Here is a 17967-nt window from a genome sequence, read left to right on the forward strand (position 1 = left end):
TTTTATCGATGCTGTCATGGACCACAAGGTGTATATTACTATTCTGAAATGTTATCTCCATTCTAGTGAAAGCAATAGAAATTAACGACAATCTTTTTTTGTCGACGGATCTTATATAATGCTTCAAAATACTTAACAATGTCTCCACAATCTTAAAAAATGATTATTCCGTAGAACATTTATGGAATCATTTAAAACGAAAAATTTGTAATTGTTGCATAATTTTAAAACAAGGTCTAAAAATCACTTTGTCTCAAGAATGGAATTAAATTCTACTTGGTTATTGTAACATCCAATTTAGTGCATTCCCCCAAGTACTGAAGTTAAATAATTTAATTTCCTCGTCACATGACCGTATTTAAGTAACTTATCTTTTTCACATAACACATACTGTACAAATTCTTATTGTCTATTTGTGCAAATCGGTAGATTTCTATTAATATTTTCGTAAAATTTGTAATTTTTGCAAGTATGTAACTTCTTTTTATATACTCTGATACATCTATTCCACAAAATCGAATAATTACTGTTATAAATACATAGTACCTAACCTGCAATTATATTACAGGATGTCCCAATCATTACCGGTCGATTTGAATTTCGCGCTATTTTTAAAACGTCGAACCGATTAATCTGAATCTTGACATATGTCATTTAAATAGATGTAAAATTAATTATGGAAAAGTACACGGTGAAGAAACGCGTGCAAATTTTTAAGGCGTATTATGAAAAATCGCGATCTTGAACCCTAACGATTCAAGAACTTCGTAATTATTTCCCTTGAAATCATGTGCCGGCAAAAAGCATTGCGAATAAACAAAATTGTCGCATATGGAGCTCGGAAAATCCGCGACAGGTTGAACAACTGCCAATGCATCTAAAACGAGTCACTGTTTGGTGCAGTTTTTGGTAAAAAGGCGCGATTCGGCCATTTTTCTTCGAAAATGATGATGGCGAAGTGGTTACTATGAATGGAAAACGATACCACAACCTGTTGACTGCCTACATCTAGCATCAATTGGAAGGTTTTGACTTGGCTCATATGTGGTTACAGCAAGATGATGTTCCTTGCTACACAGCGAATGAAACAATGGCACTTTTGCAAAGGAAATTTCCGAGGTGATATCAATTGGCCACCAAGATTATGCGATACGATACCTTTGGATTTTTTTCTTTGGGATAAAGGTAAGATTTATGCCGACAATCTAGAGACAATTCCAGAGTTGAAAGAAAACATCGAACGTGTCATTGGTGAAACTGATCCAAGTTTGTGCGCAAACGTCATGAAAAATCTTAGAAAAACATTAGTGATCTGTAAAAAAGAATCCGAGGCGGCCATTTGGAAGATATCTTGTTCCATTATTGACTCTCGAGTTTATACTTTTAAATAAAAGAAAAAAATCAAGATCACTTGAACTGTTTTATTCAAAAAGTAAATCGACCAGTGATGATTGGGACACCCTGTACAAGATCAGGGAAGATCACCGAATGTTCCCCAACCACGAGGACGTCTGAAAATATATACGACTAATTTATTTCGTTAAAACGAATGATAAATTAACATAAATCGTCGTGCGTATACTTTCTACGCCCGTTACTGCATACATGTCCATCGGTTTTACTTTGTCACGTTGCATCGCTGTTTCGCTACGATCCCTGTTAGAATTAATTTGTGAGAACGCGTTTCGATTCGCAACACAATCGGACATTCTTCGACGGTCTCCCATTACCGAAGATGATTGCAGCCCGTGGATCGACCATTGCGTTTTCCATATTAATCCTTTCGCGCACTTCCTTCTCCTACCACGTGGGACGCTCGCGTGTCGCGGTCATGTGTTGCATCAATAATTCATTTCCGCGTGTCGTGCGCATTTCGCGTATCACGCGAGTAATCAATTAACCACCGTGGAAATAGATTTCACCGCAGTACCTCGTAAAATTCGACCACACCGGTGCAATTAAACGTTCCTTTCTCGGTTGGTCTCTGTTCTACGCGCGGGGTCACCCAGCTGGGCAAACCTTCGTTTTCGTCTGTTTCTCGATCGTCTCCTCCCCCTCTTTCCCCACCAACCTTTCGATCCGAACAAAAACCACGTTGTCATCACTGGATGCACGCGTTGCAGCTGGACACACCCTGTATACAGGTGGTTGCAGCCACGGGCGGGCAACGGTTACGACAGGATGTCGTTACGGTATACCGGTATCCGTGCAGCTAAGTCAAATTGATGCACGCGAGTCGCTTTCGAAACTCGCTCGCGCCTCCCACTACGAAAGGTAAATAATAACGCGCGGTTGCTGGTGATTGTTCATGGAAGGATTGTAAGGTTATTCCACCGACCGTGTCATCAACATAGAAGAACCGATGAGATGAAATCTTCGAAGCTTCTACGGTGTTTCATAGTACCAGGTTTATTGGAAGATACTTCCTGCTCGCGGTTCAGAATTGAGAAAATTGAGAAACGTGTCTGTAAATTTTACACGAGGCTAACTATTTGTAAATACGACGCTAAAGTTTTATTTAAAAAATTTCAAACAATCACGAAGTTACACAGTACCGCATAAGCCTCAACACGAGTTACCGTACATCAAAACATAACGAACTTATCGACTTGAAAGTTTTCTAAAGAAAAATCACGAAATCGTCCACGAGTGTAGGATTAAGGGTCGCTCGCCTCTAGTTTTGAAGTTATAGGCGTTAGAAGATGAAACATGTATAATAATTATAAATTATGCGGACAAAAGAGCAGAGACTTGGAAGATTGAGCGCCGCCAAGTATCAAAGATCGTATTTTCGAGTCAAAACTAATCCATTTTCATTATTTTTTATACATAGAAGCAAAATCACAGAAATATTTAATCAACACTGTTATCAATTAATTTAATTAATTGTTCTTCGATTATTTTCTTAGAAAACGTTTCATACGTTTCGAACAAATTTAGGTACAAACTTTGCCAGTAAGAATAAGATGTGAACGTTACATGTACTTCTAAGAAATTCTTCGTTAAATAATTACACCAAGAGTACAATTACACAACGTATAGCGTATCTATGTCAATTCAAACGATCGTTTGGAAGAAAATGTGCGACGATTTTCCAATTAATGTTTAGACTAATGGCTCCAAATTGAAGAATTTTTTTAAATATTTCTAAGCAATGTTTTATCCATCGAGATAATCGAATATAATTAAATAGCTGTTTAGCATGGTAATTGTTTAAAAATAAGACGTTGTTCAAATAAATGCTATTTACGAAATTACTTGACTGCTTTTAATCGGTAAAATCGGTCAGCAATGTCACAACTCTGTCTAAAGTCTAATGCTTACGTGATCTTAGGATATTAATAAGTATTGAGACGTGAGTAAGAACTCCAAGTTCTTCGAGTCTTAATTAAAATTTGTATCTTCTTAGCTACAAGAAACTAAATTGAGCTCAACGATAACGGATAGCAAAAAAGTCAGGTCTTAATCGCAGACTCGGTCCACGTTGTAAATCATAACGGATACACTTCTCGAATTTCATTTCCCCGTTACAGTTGGGATTCTTAGCTTCTTGCGAAATTACAATCTCATAGTTATTAGTAATTCATGCCGTGTTTAAAGAGCACTCTTCGTCGTTGCTTTCAGCGACAACTGAACCTTTCCCCGAGTTCGAACATTAGAATGCGTTTCGGAAATCGTTCCACGAGCCGCCTTCCAGGCAGGCATATCCTGGAGTTGAGAACATTACGTTCTCATAAATCAGCCTCGATTCGATTCGGCATAAATCATAATCGTGTCGTCGGGCGTATGCAGACATCTTTGCCCTATAGCAAAGAGCTCCGTGAGAAAGATCCTCCACGACGCTGAATCGCTCTCTCTTCTCATGATATGCCGTTAACTGCTTTTCATCCTAAGCCGACGCGTTTCTTTCGATCGGTTCCCGTTTCCGTCTTCGATGTCTCGTACTACATGGCTGCCACAAGTAACGTCGTTCGCGAAACTCGACTTTGCAAGTATCGGTACTTAAAATTACCCGAAACTATTCATTCCTCAATTAGCGGATTTTAAGATCAAAATTCAAACTTCGTGGTTTGACTATTTACCTCGTTGACAAGTACTGTAAATACTTTATTTCTCGTTCCAATTCTTCGTGTAAACTTTGGTCGGTTACTCTATACGAATTTAAGTTTTAATTTAAAAAATTGTCCTACCAAGAGTACAATTTTGATTTGTAATCGTATAATATCAAATCACATTTTGTATAGAGCGCTATTCAATGTTGACTGGTTCGAAGTATTTTTTCAATGTACGTTCAAAGTGTACGTTCAATGTACTTTCAATACTGTTGATCGATTGTTAGACTTTTGAAGAATTTCACAAAGATGAAAGAATTCTCATACGTAGTATTTCATATTTGTTCAAACTACAACACTAATTTTACGTCCTTTAAAGTATGTTTATTATGTTAGGTATGTAGAGACTTTTGAAATAATTTACGAAATTATTCTAGGAGAGAAATGATTTAATCCGGATATCGATTAAAATTTAGAAATAAAACAAATCGTTCTCATTCTATAATTTCTTTTAATAATTCACTTAAATAGTTTGGATAAATTCTAATATTCAACATTTTAATGTCATTCGATAACTTTTAAATATTTGTAAATAATATTGATCACCATTATATTACAAATATGTGACTTTCTTAAATTAGACAAATGAAATAAAATTTTATTTAATGCTTCGTGAAAAGGTGGATTGATTTTGTTGAATTACATGGTACACGCTAATTATATTCTAAACGAGGAAATGTATCTCTCAAAATAATTACAACATTACCTACAAATATCAAATAATTTGTATTACCCTAGAAATTGGTATTAAATAATATTATTATTCCAGAAAATTAATATATTCTCTAGAATTACTGTCAATCATTCCCAGACACGGGATCCTCAAAGTATTTTGAACAATTTACTATTATATCGCTCTATAAAATTTTATTTTATAATGTAGTATAATTTATGAAAAAATTTAGTTAAAAGATTGAATGAATCTTTCAGTGAAGATTATTTTTTCCTCTTCCTTTTGCCTTTTTCCTTTTTTTTCTTTCGCACCAATCGTGGATCCACTAGGGGTTCGCGTGGCAGTTGAGGTTCTGGACTTCCGCGACCAAGATGTTCAGCAGCTGGAGAAATTCCAATGATATCCTTGATCAGGTTTGTCGGTGAATCGATATCCAGATCCATCGTGAGCTCTGTTACTTTTCCTACATTATCTCCGAAAGCTTCGTGTAACAATCCACCTGCTGCATACGATGTATCTTTGTAATTGCATTTATATTCGTTTCCCTCCGGGCCACTCTTGAAAAGAAAGCATTTCGGTGCGAGGGCATAGTATCTCATCATGCATCTAAACAATTATATTAGTATAGGGACATTACATAATAATATTACAATGAAAACTGTCGTCACTTTGTTTTTTCGGTATTCGATGAATCGTGGTCTAAGAATTTTATTTTTGATCCAGATAAGGAAGAGAAAAATGGGCAATTTAAGTTTTGGTCGTTCGACTTAGCCTCTATACAAAATGTGATTTGATATTACACGATTACAAATAAAAATTGTGCTCTTGGTACGACAATTTTTTAAATTAAAACTTAAATTCGTATAGAGTAACCGACCAAAGTTTACACGAAGAATTGGAACGAGAAATAAAGTATTTACAAATAAAGTGTTGTCGTTTCTTAATAGATAGTATAAAAAAACAGCTAATTGGTGTAATTGATAAATGAGGAAATGGAACAATAATCTATCGTATCGAAATTGAAATAAGTAAATAACATGTATGCATAATACCTTCCCATATTTATGATGGTAATATTAATCCCTACTTGGCCTGCAAAATTATTGCCAGAATCTACTAGATCAAACGGTCCTCTGAATATAAAGGATTTTGGGTTTTCTACCTTGAGTGTACCCTGCAAAAATAACAAAATTAAAGAAAAAGTGTCATGTTTCAATATTGACAATTTGTGTAAGTTTGATCGTTTTTCAGATGTTCCCTAAATCGTATTCCATTTTTTGGAAATGCATATTTCGAACAAGGACGTTCAATAGACTTTATCACACGATGACATGCTGGTGTATTTGTACGTAACCAAAATATTGCGTACTAATTACATAACCCGAAAGAACGTTTCTCACCAAGTCACAAGCGCAACCGTTAAGATGCGTTCGAGCGTTGCAGATTGGATAATTATCGTTCTCTCTAAAAACGCCGATATTTAGTGGGACCTTCTTCATTCTTTTGACTAATTCCTCGAATCTCATTGAAAAATTATAGGACTGTCCAGCTTTGAACTCGTAGACGTAGTTGTCGTTTTTACGAGATCGTTTGCGCTCAGCAACAATGATGACTGGGAAATTAATGAAAACAATTTTTATTATAAGCGGCGCCCCACCGGTATCAAAAAACACCTCCTTATTCAGCATCAACTGAGTCACGTAAACGTCCAGAATGAACAATCCAAACATTATAACGTCCTACTTTTTCTTTGTTTTTATAATTTTTTTCTTGTTGCAAGGTTATGTTACACTTAATAATTTTACAGATTGAAGTTGCAGCGACGTCTTAAAAAGTTATTATTACCAACGATGACGGAAATTTGTGAAAATTTTATCGTAGGAACGTTTAAGTATTGACCAGCTGCATCGTAACACGTATAGATGTAACAATTGAAATTATTTTTATTAAACTTTTCGGTCCAAAGAAAAGAAAAAAATCTCTCAGATGTATATTTTGTGCTTTATCGATAGCAACTAATGCTCGAGATTAATACGATTTGTTTTACAATCACAGATCAGCGATAATTCTTCTAGTGTTTTTAAGCATCTCAAAATGTTTACCAGATCAGACAAATATATCACGAATAACTTTCAAAGATTATGTTTTCACAGTTTGATCCACGCGGATTAAAATTCAGTTCACACGGAGACGTTATAAACCAGGGTTAAACTGTTATAGCAGTGTTCTATAATAATTCTAGGGCAAGTAAATTATACCTAGGTTACTTAGACCACTTGATCCCTTATGCCTCGTTTAGCCAGGTTAAGTATGCAGGTTCCAAAACGATGGAAGACGAAAGGGTTTAGGTGTCTGGGTTAGGCGTAGGTTAAGTCAGGGTTAGGAACCGCGAAACCGGTTTCAGAAGTATAAGTCTGCGTCCCGTATCTGAAGTGATTTACAGTTAGACACGCGGATTGATAGACTCGTTTCGAATAATTGTCCAAACATCGTTACCTGTTTGCGTCCCAATTACTTATCCAAATTGTCGATTCGATTGTCGATGCCATCGGTGTAATAGATCTCGACGATAGCAAATTTCGCTTCAAAGGTCGATAGTGGTCAAAATGAAACGTTAACTCTTTTAAATTCGAGTATAGGATCCGTTATAGATTCGTAACGTTACCAAAACTGTAAACCGTAGAATTTACCATTGTGTCTTTCGTTTAATTCAAGACCGTTGAAAGTAAAGTGTTCCGAAGCCATCTTTCTTCGTAAGCAAGCCTCGCAACGATCCCGATTCACTCACGTTTCTGCCTGATGGATGTTAGCGATTACACGTTATGTAGATACATATGTATGTACATGTATCGCTTACAAAAATTCCAACCATATATTCTATACCGTAATGTAACTCGTATCGACATAATTATCCCCGTATGCTGCAGGCTTATATAATTTTCATTTATTATCTTCTCCCGTGTGAGAGCCGTGGCAAAAACCGAACAACGAGAAAGTCAAAGGAATCAATGATCATGGACTGATGTTAGCTGGCAGAGATGAAAGTTCAATTAAAATTTATATTCTATGGAACGGGGTTAACCAACATCTACTTGGATTTTTCGTGTGTCATAACGTCGAGGAAAAATCGACTGCGGAATATTTAGTTGTAAAAGCTGCTCGAGGAGTAAATTAGCAGAGCATTGAACTGTTTTATCTAGTTCGGTAATAAAATCCTTCAAAAACGGACCATTATGTTAAAACGTTACTTACAAAATTCAATACCTGCTACTCAAAAAAAAAATCTTTGATAAAAAGATGATCGAGGAACACTCTACATCTGTCTTTTTTAAAATGTAGGGTGCGATTTGTAGGGACGGATAGATATTACAATCCAACGAGGTTAAAAAAAATCGTTTGTAAATATGGAAAAATATGGTCAACTTAAACATCTGTTTCTGTTAATATATTAATCATTCGAGTTTAACAACTGTAGAAGTATATTTTTCTCGTATCGTCTTGATCAACTTACATATTGAATGCAGAAATTTTCTTCTTTCGTCGAGAAGGGAATTTTTCGAAAAACTTGGAAACCATTGCTTTACACATTGTTAATACCTGTAACAATTAGTAAGCCAATGATATTTTATTTTCACAATTTCACATGTTATACCGGAACTACCTATTTTTGGTTATGTTTGTGAAAATTGTTCAGCTTGTTCGCGAAATAAATTCATAAATTAATTATACATCTTGACTTAAGTTTAATCGAAAACAATATTTTGAAGCATCCACACTAATCGTTTACCTGTAAAATAGAATACTACGTGTTGTATTATTTCCTTAAATTACTATTAAACGAAGAAATAATTTTTCACAATTAGAAAGTTAGGATTCATAAAACAAGATTAATTTTAGTTATAAAGTAACTCACGATTAATGATCGTAAACTTACATAGCAGGTAAATGCGTTACAATTAAAAATGTAAGAGTAATAATATTGTGACAAAGTTACAATTATTGAATATGAAATGTTATTAAATGTTCTCGATATGGTGCATGAATGTTTATTTTAAAACATATTAAATGCACAGAATATTTTCCTCGGAATAAGTAGAGAAATTGTACATCGTTAATTATCACACTCTTAATACGTTACAATTAGAAATTTAATGCTTAATATGTTTTTACTACTTTCACGGAGTTTTATTAACTCTATCGCAAATCTGATATGCAATTTATTCCAATAACTTTCAAGATCTGTCTTACTTTAGCAATAAATTGTTATTACACAGGGAATTTCTCTCGTAATTCTCGCAATTGTGGATGCAAAAAATATTCCCTTTAGAGTAATTACTTGGTAAACAACTTTGCATAAATTGTTGCACGTTTTCCCGTATATTAAATTATTCCATATTTCTTCCCGTGTGCGAATTACCGAAAATCGTGTTAAACTACTAGTAGAGCACAAAAATTCCGATAATTATCGGCGAATCAGACGCCAGATAAGATTAACGAAACCAGCAGAGTTCGGTTTAATATTGCGGATCGGAATTAAGATTGTGCACGATTTAAGGTGATTAAAATTTCGCGACGATCTCTATCGGAACTTGATTGCAAGCAGATTATAGTACTTTCTCGTCGTTCTATCGTTTGGTATAAATTTCTTACTGATAACACTTAATATAAACGTTCTCTATAGCTCTGTAATTTCATTTAACGTTTAATAAGGTTAAGATTTAAATCGAGCACATACTTCGATTCTTTTCTTTCCACAAACGTGAACATTCTCGTTGCGGCTATATTCTTTACAAATATTATATCGAATCTCGAGTATCGGATCTGAATGTATATTATTTGAAATGAAAATAGAAAATAACTAACAACGTTAAAGTTTACATAACGAATAAACGACTATCTAAAAATTTATTGGTCATTTAGAAATAACATTTTCGACTTATTTTAGCCATTATTATTATTCAAAGTTATTACACAATCGTGACATAAAATAATACATTAGTTCAGATAATATTTCAAATAATTTACTGCACTGATTCAAACGTAACAATTTCCTTTTTATATAAATTTCACGACCGAGATGAAAAATTTTCAAGTGCTACTGTTTGAAAATTTTGTTTGTGAAATAATTTTGATCAAAGTATTCAAACGCTTATGATTAATTGATAGTTGTAATTAAAATTATTATAACTTTTTACTTTGATACTTTTTGAAGAAGATTTGCACATATGACTGAAACGTAAACATTAACAACGAAAATTACTCTTAATATTGATAATAAAGGAATTGTGCTTCTTAAATGCATATATTATTTCATACCGTTGGGATTTGTTAACTTAGGTACGATGAGTTTAGTGTAACAAATAAGAAATTGGTGCTGTATATGAAAGATTTGTAACCAACTGAATACGATGGCATAACACAAATGGTTATAGAGTAGTGTGCACGTGTATACAAATTATCTACATTAACATTTAAATTTTCTGCTTAAACGTTATTTACATAGGTAAGAAAAGAAAATTGCTGGTCTTCTACAAAGCAAATATTGTAACATATTTCTCGGAAATCAGCGTACGAAATAATTATTAAAATTTCCCACGGTCAGAACCTCTGTATAGAACGGTTCCAAGTTACATTATTTTCCAGGTAATAAAACTAACAAGAAGAGTCCACCAAGAGTTCATCAAGTGCAACATGTAGGGAACGCTGCTTGTAAATAAATCCTAGAATAACAACCAAGACCCTATTACTTTGATAAAAAAATGAATTTAAATATAAAAACTGTCAAACTGTTACTTCAACTCTGCTAAAGTATAAATGGTTTAAAATTATAACCAAAATGACGTCCCGGATAATAATCCTGCCGAATAGAGTTCGAATCCCGAAGTGAAAGTTTCATCTTTCGTTGGTTAAACTTGATAATTGTTAATTTAATTCAATTTAATATGAAAAAACGAGAAGGAACCCGGTAAATTTGAGTCACGGTTCATTTACATCGACTCGTTGGAAGTTGAAATTGGAAATTCCTTGTATGCTTTCGAGGGAATGTTTTCGCGCGTAGCGAGCGCGACGTGGAAGATCGAAACAATCGATGTTCTTGTTTTCTTAATAGAGCGAGCTTAATAAGCGTTCTCGAATTTCTTTCCGAGCGGCGCATCCGTGCAACGTGCCGGGTCAAGGTGGAGCCCCCGTAACAAAGTCACGCCGTGGGGAACTAGGAAGAGCATCTGGCTGGATGGCGGCGAGAGTAACGTGATTGCACGTTCATTCGTATATTATTGCGGCGATAAACAACACTGTTAATTTTCAGTCGCGTTCAACCGGGACGTTAGCCCTTGCTACGGGCCGATATGATATCTCAATGACGGCTGTTGAATTTGCATTGCATTAGGCTCGCCGCTGGAACTAGCGTGCGCGCAGTAATGTTAACCGGAGAGAGTGTTAACAAGAGAATGACGTTGCAACCGAGGAAAAATAGGAGCAGTAACAGTAACGTTCCTCGTAATTCAGCCGTGTCGCTCGCTCGTTACATTTTTTACGCGGCTCCGCTCCGTGAAGCGACGCCAACAAAGGTTCATTCGGTTCGTACCGACCGTTTCTAGATTGCAATTGCTCGATGTTTAAGGTGCCGTCCGAGCAACTGAGAGGAGGGGGGACTCTGAATTGGAGCAATTAGAGACTTGATGGCTGATACACTTTTTTTCCTGATTGTACAAGGTGTTGATTGCCTGGTATTGTAGACATTGAGGTTTAACAACTCGAAGAGTCGTGCCGTAACAACATTCTATTGAAATTTCGCGTATTAACGCCGTGCTTCGGTTTTATTAGCTTGCAGTGTGTACGCGTCGGTCGTTGGAACGTGTAAACTTTAATTAAGGATTGTGGACGGTAAAAACATTGATTTTTAGCGCGCGGTATTATTTTCAATTACACTTTCTCGATCGACTTGCTCGCGGTAAGTTATCGCGTACCGTAAAGTACAAAACTCGAAGATGTCGAATATTTCATTTTGGACGATTGTTCGTTCCGTGTTGGAATCTCTCATTTTAGCGGTCAGAATCGTGCGATAAATCCATGCAGGATTTGAATTCATACGAAAAATTTTCTTCGTTTGTACGATTTGTGACAGCACTCCTACAGATTTCAACTAATCTCGCGAATCGCGTATTCAGAGTCGATGTTACAATAGCAAATATTTCATTTCATTGTATATCTGTGGTCATTGTCTCGTATTCATGGTCTGAAAATTTACCAAATATTTGTAAACATCGTCTCTGATAAAAAAATACAAAAAGTATTCCACAAGTGTCGTTCGTAAAATGATGTATTTAAAGTAAAACCGGATGAGAAACGTTAAAAAAAAATAGAACACCTCCATTTGCTCGGCTTTGACAACACGTTGTCCAAACCGTGACAAGATTTCGTTCACGTTTTCGAAGATGAATCTTTTCTTTAAACGACTTGTATTACTTGGAACCGAATAAAAAATCAAACCATTGCGATATTCGGAAATTTTATTACGAATATTTCTTTGCAATTTTATTGGTTACTTTTATTTTACAATATTTAAAATAACTTAACAAGTAAGCATGGACTTATGGATCGGTATCTCCCGAACGCTAAAAGTTTCTTTTCGTATGAAAGTGCGTTTGAAAAGTCAAGAACAGAAAACTGTAACTAAATCTCGCTTGGAGTGCTCAAGACAACACACATTTAAATTCCATTCAAATCTGATCCACAATGAGATCGATATCTTCGTCCCAACTGCCGGATGACAACAATTTGTCGAAACTCTCTCGTATAACGTGGAACATGCTTTTAAAATCGAAACCGAAGATATTCAGACACCCTGTATACTCGTTTCTAATCGTTACATTCCCAATGTCCCACGAGAGTATAACCGTCGTGTTAAAAAGAGATCGAACGGAGACTCCACTAAGAACCGTGGCCAGCTCATCGATACTCCTCCTCTGTACAATGTAACCTCCTCTCATCGACCCAATCTTTTACACAATCACGTCCGCGACGAATCCGCAATAAGCAAGACGAAACATCGTACGAGTCCCGTAGATGCAAAATAAATTTCACCGGTCGTTCCGACGGCCTCGACAACGATCCTCGTGGACGGAAAGCGTCCTTAGTCACGGCGGTCAGCGGCGTAAGTTCTGCAGAAAATCGCCGATAGCTGGAAACGGTGGAATCATAACTTCTTGCAGGGCGACGATTACCCGAGCATCACGCGATAAAACCAGGCCCATCCTGGTGCGCTTACCCGTTCCCTTTCGCCCTCTTAATCCTCGCTGGCTCTGCCCCCCCCCCCTCCATCCCTCTCCCTCTCTCTTTCTTTCTCTCACTTCTAACACGATCTCGTTCTTCTCCGCGTTCTCTTCTTTCACGCGTTTCGCTTCTCCCTCTGGCTCTTCGTCGTCTCGTTTACTTCAGCCAGTTCGCAACGAATCTCCACGGAGACTCGCATACGAGAAGAAGGTGGGCGCTGTTTTGCCGATAACGAACTGGTTAACACGCGTTCATTACCCGCGGCCACGTAGGTATATTAACCAGGCTATCCAGCGAGGATTCTCTACCTGCCAGCGGCCACCTCGTAATCATTTCTTTCCGTCTCCCCTCTCGCAATTAGATACGCAATCGGTCTCGCGGTGCGTTATCGAATTCCGGTGGAATACCGGGTGCAGGACTCGAGATCATTCGGATAACTAATTGGGAGGGCGAATCACGCGAGCCTGTTGATTTTCGTCATTTCTATCCCGTCGAACCGATCGGCCCAGTACTATCCCTCATACCACGGGGATATCGTTTACCCGATTAAGCGTCACGTCCGGGGAACGGGTTGCGATAGCGTTATTGTATCTTGCTTATTTTTATCCGACCAGGTCAGTCTTTTATGAGAATTCAAGGGCATATATTCTTTCGAATGGCACCCTAGTATTTTCGATATCCTTGTGTAGCGTAGGAAATTAAAAAAAGAAACAAATCCAACGACTTTATAAACTATGCTGTTCCGGTGGGTTCAATTTCGAGAAATTTACATTAATAATAAATTGCTCGATAAGTTTTGTCGTTCGATAAGAAATGGAGCTATTAGATTTGTCGTTTTATTTTTCTAAAGATGGTGCTATTGTTTGACGAATATGTGTGAGGTTTCGTGTAGATCTGTCGACTCGTTCGTATATTTACGGTTGTTCAAAGTTGAAGTGTCATGGTTTTTTGTTGCAATGGGAAAAGCAACAAAACTTATTCAACAACCTAGTGTGTCTTAACGTCGTCAAACGTTGCTCGATGGATTTGTACCGGAAAGTTTGATTACGTTTCGATTCTCGTCATTGAGAGCGTTCGTTGAAATTATTGTTTCATATAAGGCTTTTAATGGATATGCTACTTCGAATCATCGAATTCAGTTTCGAATGATCGAAACAGTATGGTTTGAAGGTAGTTGGATTTGTATTTCTATGCTGTACAAAAGTATCGAGAAAAAATATAGGATGTAATTTAAAAACATATTGATGACCTTAAATTTTCGTAAAGAATAATCTACGAAGAAAAATAATATTACAAATGTCCTTCGAGTAATGTAACTTTGTCTCGAAGAATTTTTTCATAGAATTATAGACAACCGATTTAAATGGTCAAATCGATTATTTAAGTGTTTCTATTTAAATGGTCCACCTTGTATAAACGAGAAACAAATATGTCGCAATACCGCAATTATATGCATTTAAAAGTTGAACAAATTTGAAATATTTTCGAATTTTACGGCTCAATCGATTCATCTCCAAATTCAACAGACTTAAAGTTTGGAGTTTTTATTTAACTCTAATATACAATATATAATCTGTAAAGTGCGATAACGGGATATTTTCGAAAATATCGGACATATAAAAAAATAATAAACAAAGTTGAATTTCTTTCAGCGAATCCACTTTTTGACTTATTGTTGGTCTATTCGTAACCGTAAGTTTTAAAATTAGTAAAACTTCTATTTGGATGTTATAACTAAAAGTTGCAATTGATTTTTAGGAAAATAGTTTATTTTGTAATTATTATTTCAATTAAGTTATTATTTGCATATGATTAATCGTACACTGGACATGTAAAGTTTAATTTATTGTTTTCAAAATAAAGGTGTCAAAGGGATTTCGTCGTTGCCAACCTTTTCCGAAACGATAGTTTTTAATACACCTAAGTGTAGTCCACTTTCGGACAAATTGAATGACAATAGTAAAACCATAATCGCTCAAGATCGATCAAGGTTACGGATATATTAGGAAAAGCATTTGTATAATTCCAATTCTGTTTCTAAAATTCTATTGTTAATTGTTTACTATTGCTCCTGGAGGTGTTCGAAATGTTATCCATTTTGTAAACATTTGGTAACCTAATGGCAGAACGATAATTGAAACCTGATTGGCAATTGTGACCCTTTTTCGGCATAACAAGGTTAATCTGTTTCAATATTTGTATCGTTGTATATTGTAAGAGCCAAATTTCAGACTGAGCAGGAGTTACTTTTTGTAAAGTCGAAATTGTATCATCGGTGTTTGATTTAGCAATGTTGGATGCCGAGACAATTTGACGGAAAAGCTTGGGGTTACTATGTTTATGTTAAAAGGACATCTAAACGGTGGTAGCGTAACGATGATGATCAATTTCAACCGCCAAAAATTGAAGAAAATTGATCAAGTGATTTGGTGGTACTGAATTCAATGGGTCGTATATCGTAATCGTAATATCGTTTCGATTAGACATTTTCCCAGTTCAACCGATATATTCCGGGAGCGTAATGTAGATTGCAGAGATAATGATTTGTACATTTATCAAGTATATCGCAACAAACGAGCAAACGATTTGCGTATTCATAATATAACTTACAAGTGCGATACGTTTGCTATCTCGCGTACATGATTTCAGACCATGAGCAAGCGTTTCATTTTTCGTCACTTTATATTAATATCGGAGCAGAGTAGAGCACCTTGACTCATTTCGTTCGAAAGTTGTTAAATACGCGTGCACACGTACTTCCTTAACCCACTGACTGCAGATCCTGTACACCAACGTCATATTCCCGACCAGAGTTCGTAAATTTATTAATTTTCGACCCTCGTCCAGTGGGCTCCGGGTCCATTTTGACCCGTGTAATGTCTACGTCCGCGAAATAACAGCTATCGTAATCGTAAATCGATTTTCTGAGCTGTCTGTAATCCTTGAAATAAGCAAATAAAGAATGTATAAATGCAATAACGTTAAACTTCATTCGAAACCCACATATTTGAATGAGAACTAATGAAATTCAGGCATTGGGTCGGAATATACTCGAGACTCGTCGTTCAAGGGTTAATCTATAGTCTACGAGTAACTCTTCCAGAGAAGTACCTTTAGAACACTCGCGCGCGAGTTATGACGTTAACGTTACAGTAGTGACCCAGGTAATGTTTAAAAATCGAGACGACCGATTATGTGCAAAGCATGGATGGAGAATTCTTTATCCGAACTGATCGAACTCGAACGAACCGCTCAAAGAGGAAAACGCAAACAGTGGGGATAACTGCCAATGACTAATTCAAGCGAGAAATTTAATCGTTACTCAAGACATTGCCAAGATGTAACTTCGAAATTACAAACCGAGCAACCATTTTCCCGAATCGCGACGTTTCCGGCTTTCCATCGAGTCGAGACTCGGGAATGGCCCTCGAGTCCCGGATTCAGTTGCTCGCAAAAGGAAACTGGCTGACTACGAAATTATACAGTCCACCTCTTCCGTTGGCGATGCTTTTTCTCAGTTCGAGGACGGTCCACCTTAATCTTGGAGCTCTTCCCAGTCGAACAGCACGGAGCGAGCGGTCGTACAGTGAAGGCAGCATTAGCGTGCTAAGCAGATGCAGATGAAACAAATGGATTCGCTCGGTGACCGTCGTAAATCCACGGTATCGTTGACACGATCCGTACACCCTCGCACGAACCGTGCTACGAACTCCGCTACGACCTTCTGCCTTTCCTGCCCTTTTCTCGTTCTCTACCGAGAAACAGGCCATCACGCGGTACGTTTCCACCGCGCCAGTTTTGATTTATGTGACCGGTGACGCGGCAGTTACATCGATTATTGGCCGCGATAATCGCGACGATCTAGGATGAAAGAGAGAGAGAGAGAGAGAGAGAGAGAGAGAGAGAGAGAGAGAGAGAAGGGGGAGGGATCTTTATCATAGCAGATTGACGGATCTTCGATCGATACTGGCGATACGAGGGAATCGTTCCATTTTGCGACACGGAGGTCACAGTTTACGAGCTTCGTGGAATGGAAAATATCAGAGACTGCAGAAGAGATTCGAGATAACGAATGTTACAGTGGCGTTCAATTCTGTGATCGATAGACCGTTCGAAATGACGAGGTCGGGTATATTGGCTGGTTGAATATGAGTGACACCTTTCCGTATTCGTCTCTTCGCAAACTGCCCGTCAAAAGGTCGTTTGCCGAACGATTAGTACAGTATGTTAGGTGTTCGTACGTTTCGTTCAGGAAACGTACTCGCAGATACGGTGTCAACGCGTGCAGAGAGACATAAGGTGGTCCCAGAAGTAACCGACTTGACGTACGACGGCGGTAGTTGTTTGAAAAGAACGACTAAGGGAGAAAGTAACGACTTTATAAAGTTTAAGTTTGAAGGCTCACGACGCCACGTTGTTCAGCGTTTGTTTGGCAGCCATCAATAGCGAACGCTCCAAGTGAATTTGTAAACATGGAAAAAATTGGTTATCGTTATGCGATACAATACTTTCGTTCGAAAGGTCTCGCTCCAACCGATATCAAAGCGGAGCTAGATTCTACTTTGGGGGAGTCTGCTCCTTCGTTTACAACAGTCAAATATTGGCTGGGAGAGTTTAAACGAGGCCGTACGAGCTGTCAAGACGAACATCGCAATGGTCGATCAAATGAGGTGACTACGCCTGAAGTGGTGATAAAAATCCACAAAATGGTATTGAATGACCGTCGATTGAAAGTGCACGAGTTAACAGACATGGTAGGCATATCAAAAAGTACCGTATATCGCATACTGACTAAAAATTTAGACACGAGAAAGCTGTGCGTAAGATAGGTGCCGCAATTACTCACAATGGAACAAAAACAGTGTCTCGAGGTTTCTTCGATCGAGTGTTTGGCGAGGTTTCGCAGCA

The 17967-nt window shown here is 37.1% G+C and overlaps 1 protein-coding gene across 1 annotated transcript; it reads right to left on the bottom strand.

Annotated features, from left to right (window-relative positions):
* Positions 1–5048: 5048 nt before the first annotated feature.
* LOC143148740 (uncharacterized) lies at positions 5049–6515 on the bottom strand. The gene is made up of 3 exons (XM_076315379.1): positions 6186–6515; positions 5838–5959; positions 5049–5391 (listed from the first exon to the last, which is right to left on the bottom strand). Exons 1-3 carry the CDS (start codon positions 6513–6515, stop codon positions 5049–5051), a joined length of 795 nt encoding a protein of 264 aa, XP_076171494.1.
* Positions 6516–17967: the final 11452 nt, after the last annotated feature.

The sequence above is a fragment of the Ptiloglossa arizonensis genome, chromosome 6 (assembly GCF_051014685.1).
Source record: "Ptiloglossa arizonensis isolate GNS036 chromosome 6, iyPtiAriz1_principal, whole genome shotgun sequence".
Lineage (NCBI taxonomy): Eukaryota > Metazoa > Arthropoda > Insecta > Hymenoptera > Colletidae > Ptiloglossa > Ptiloglossa arizonensis.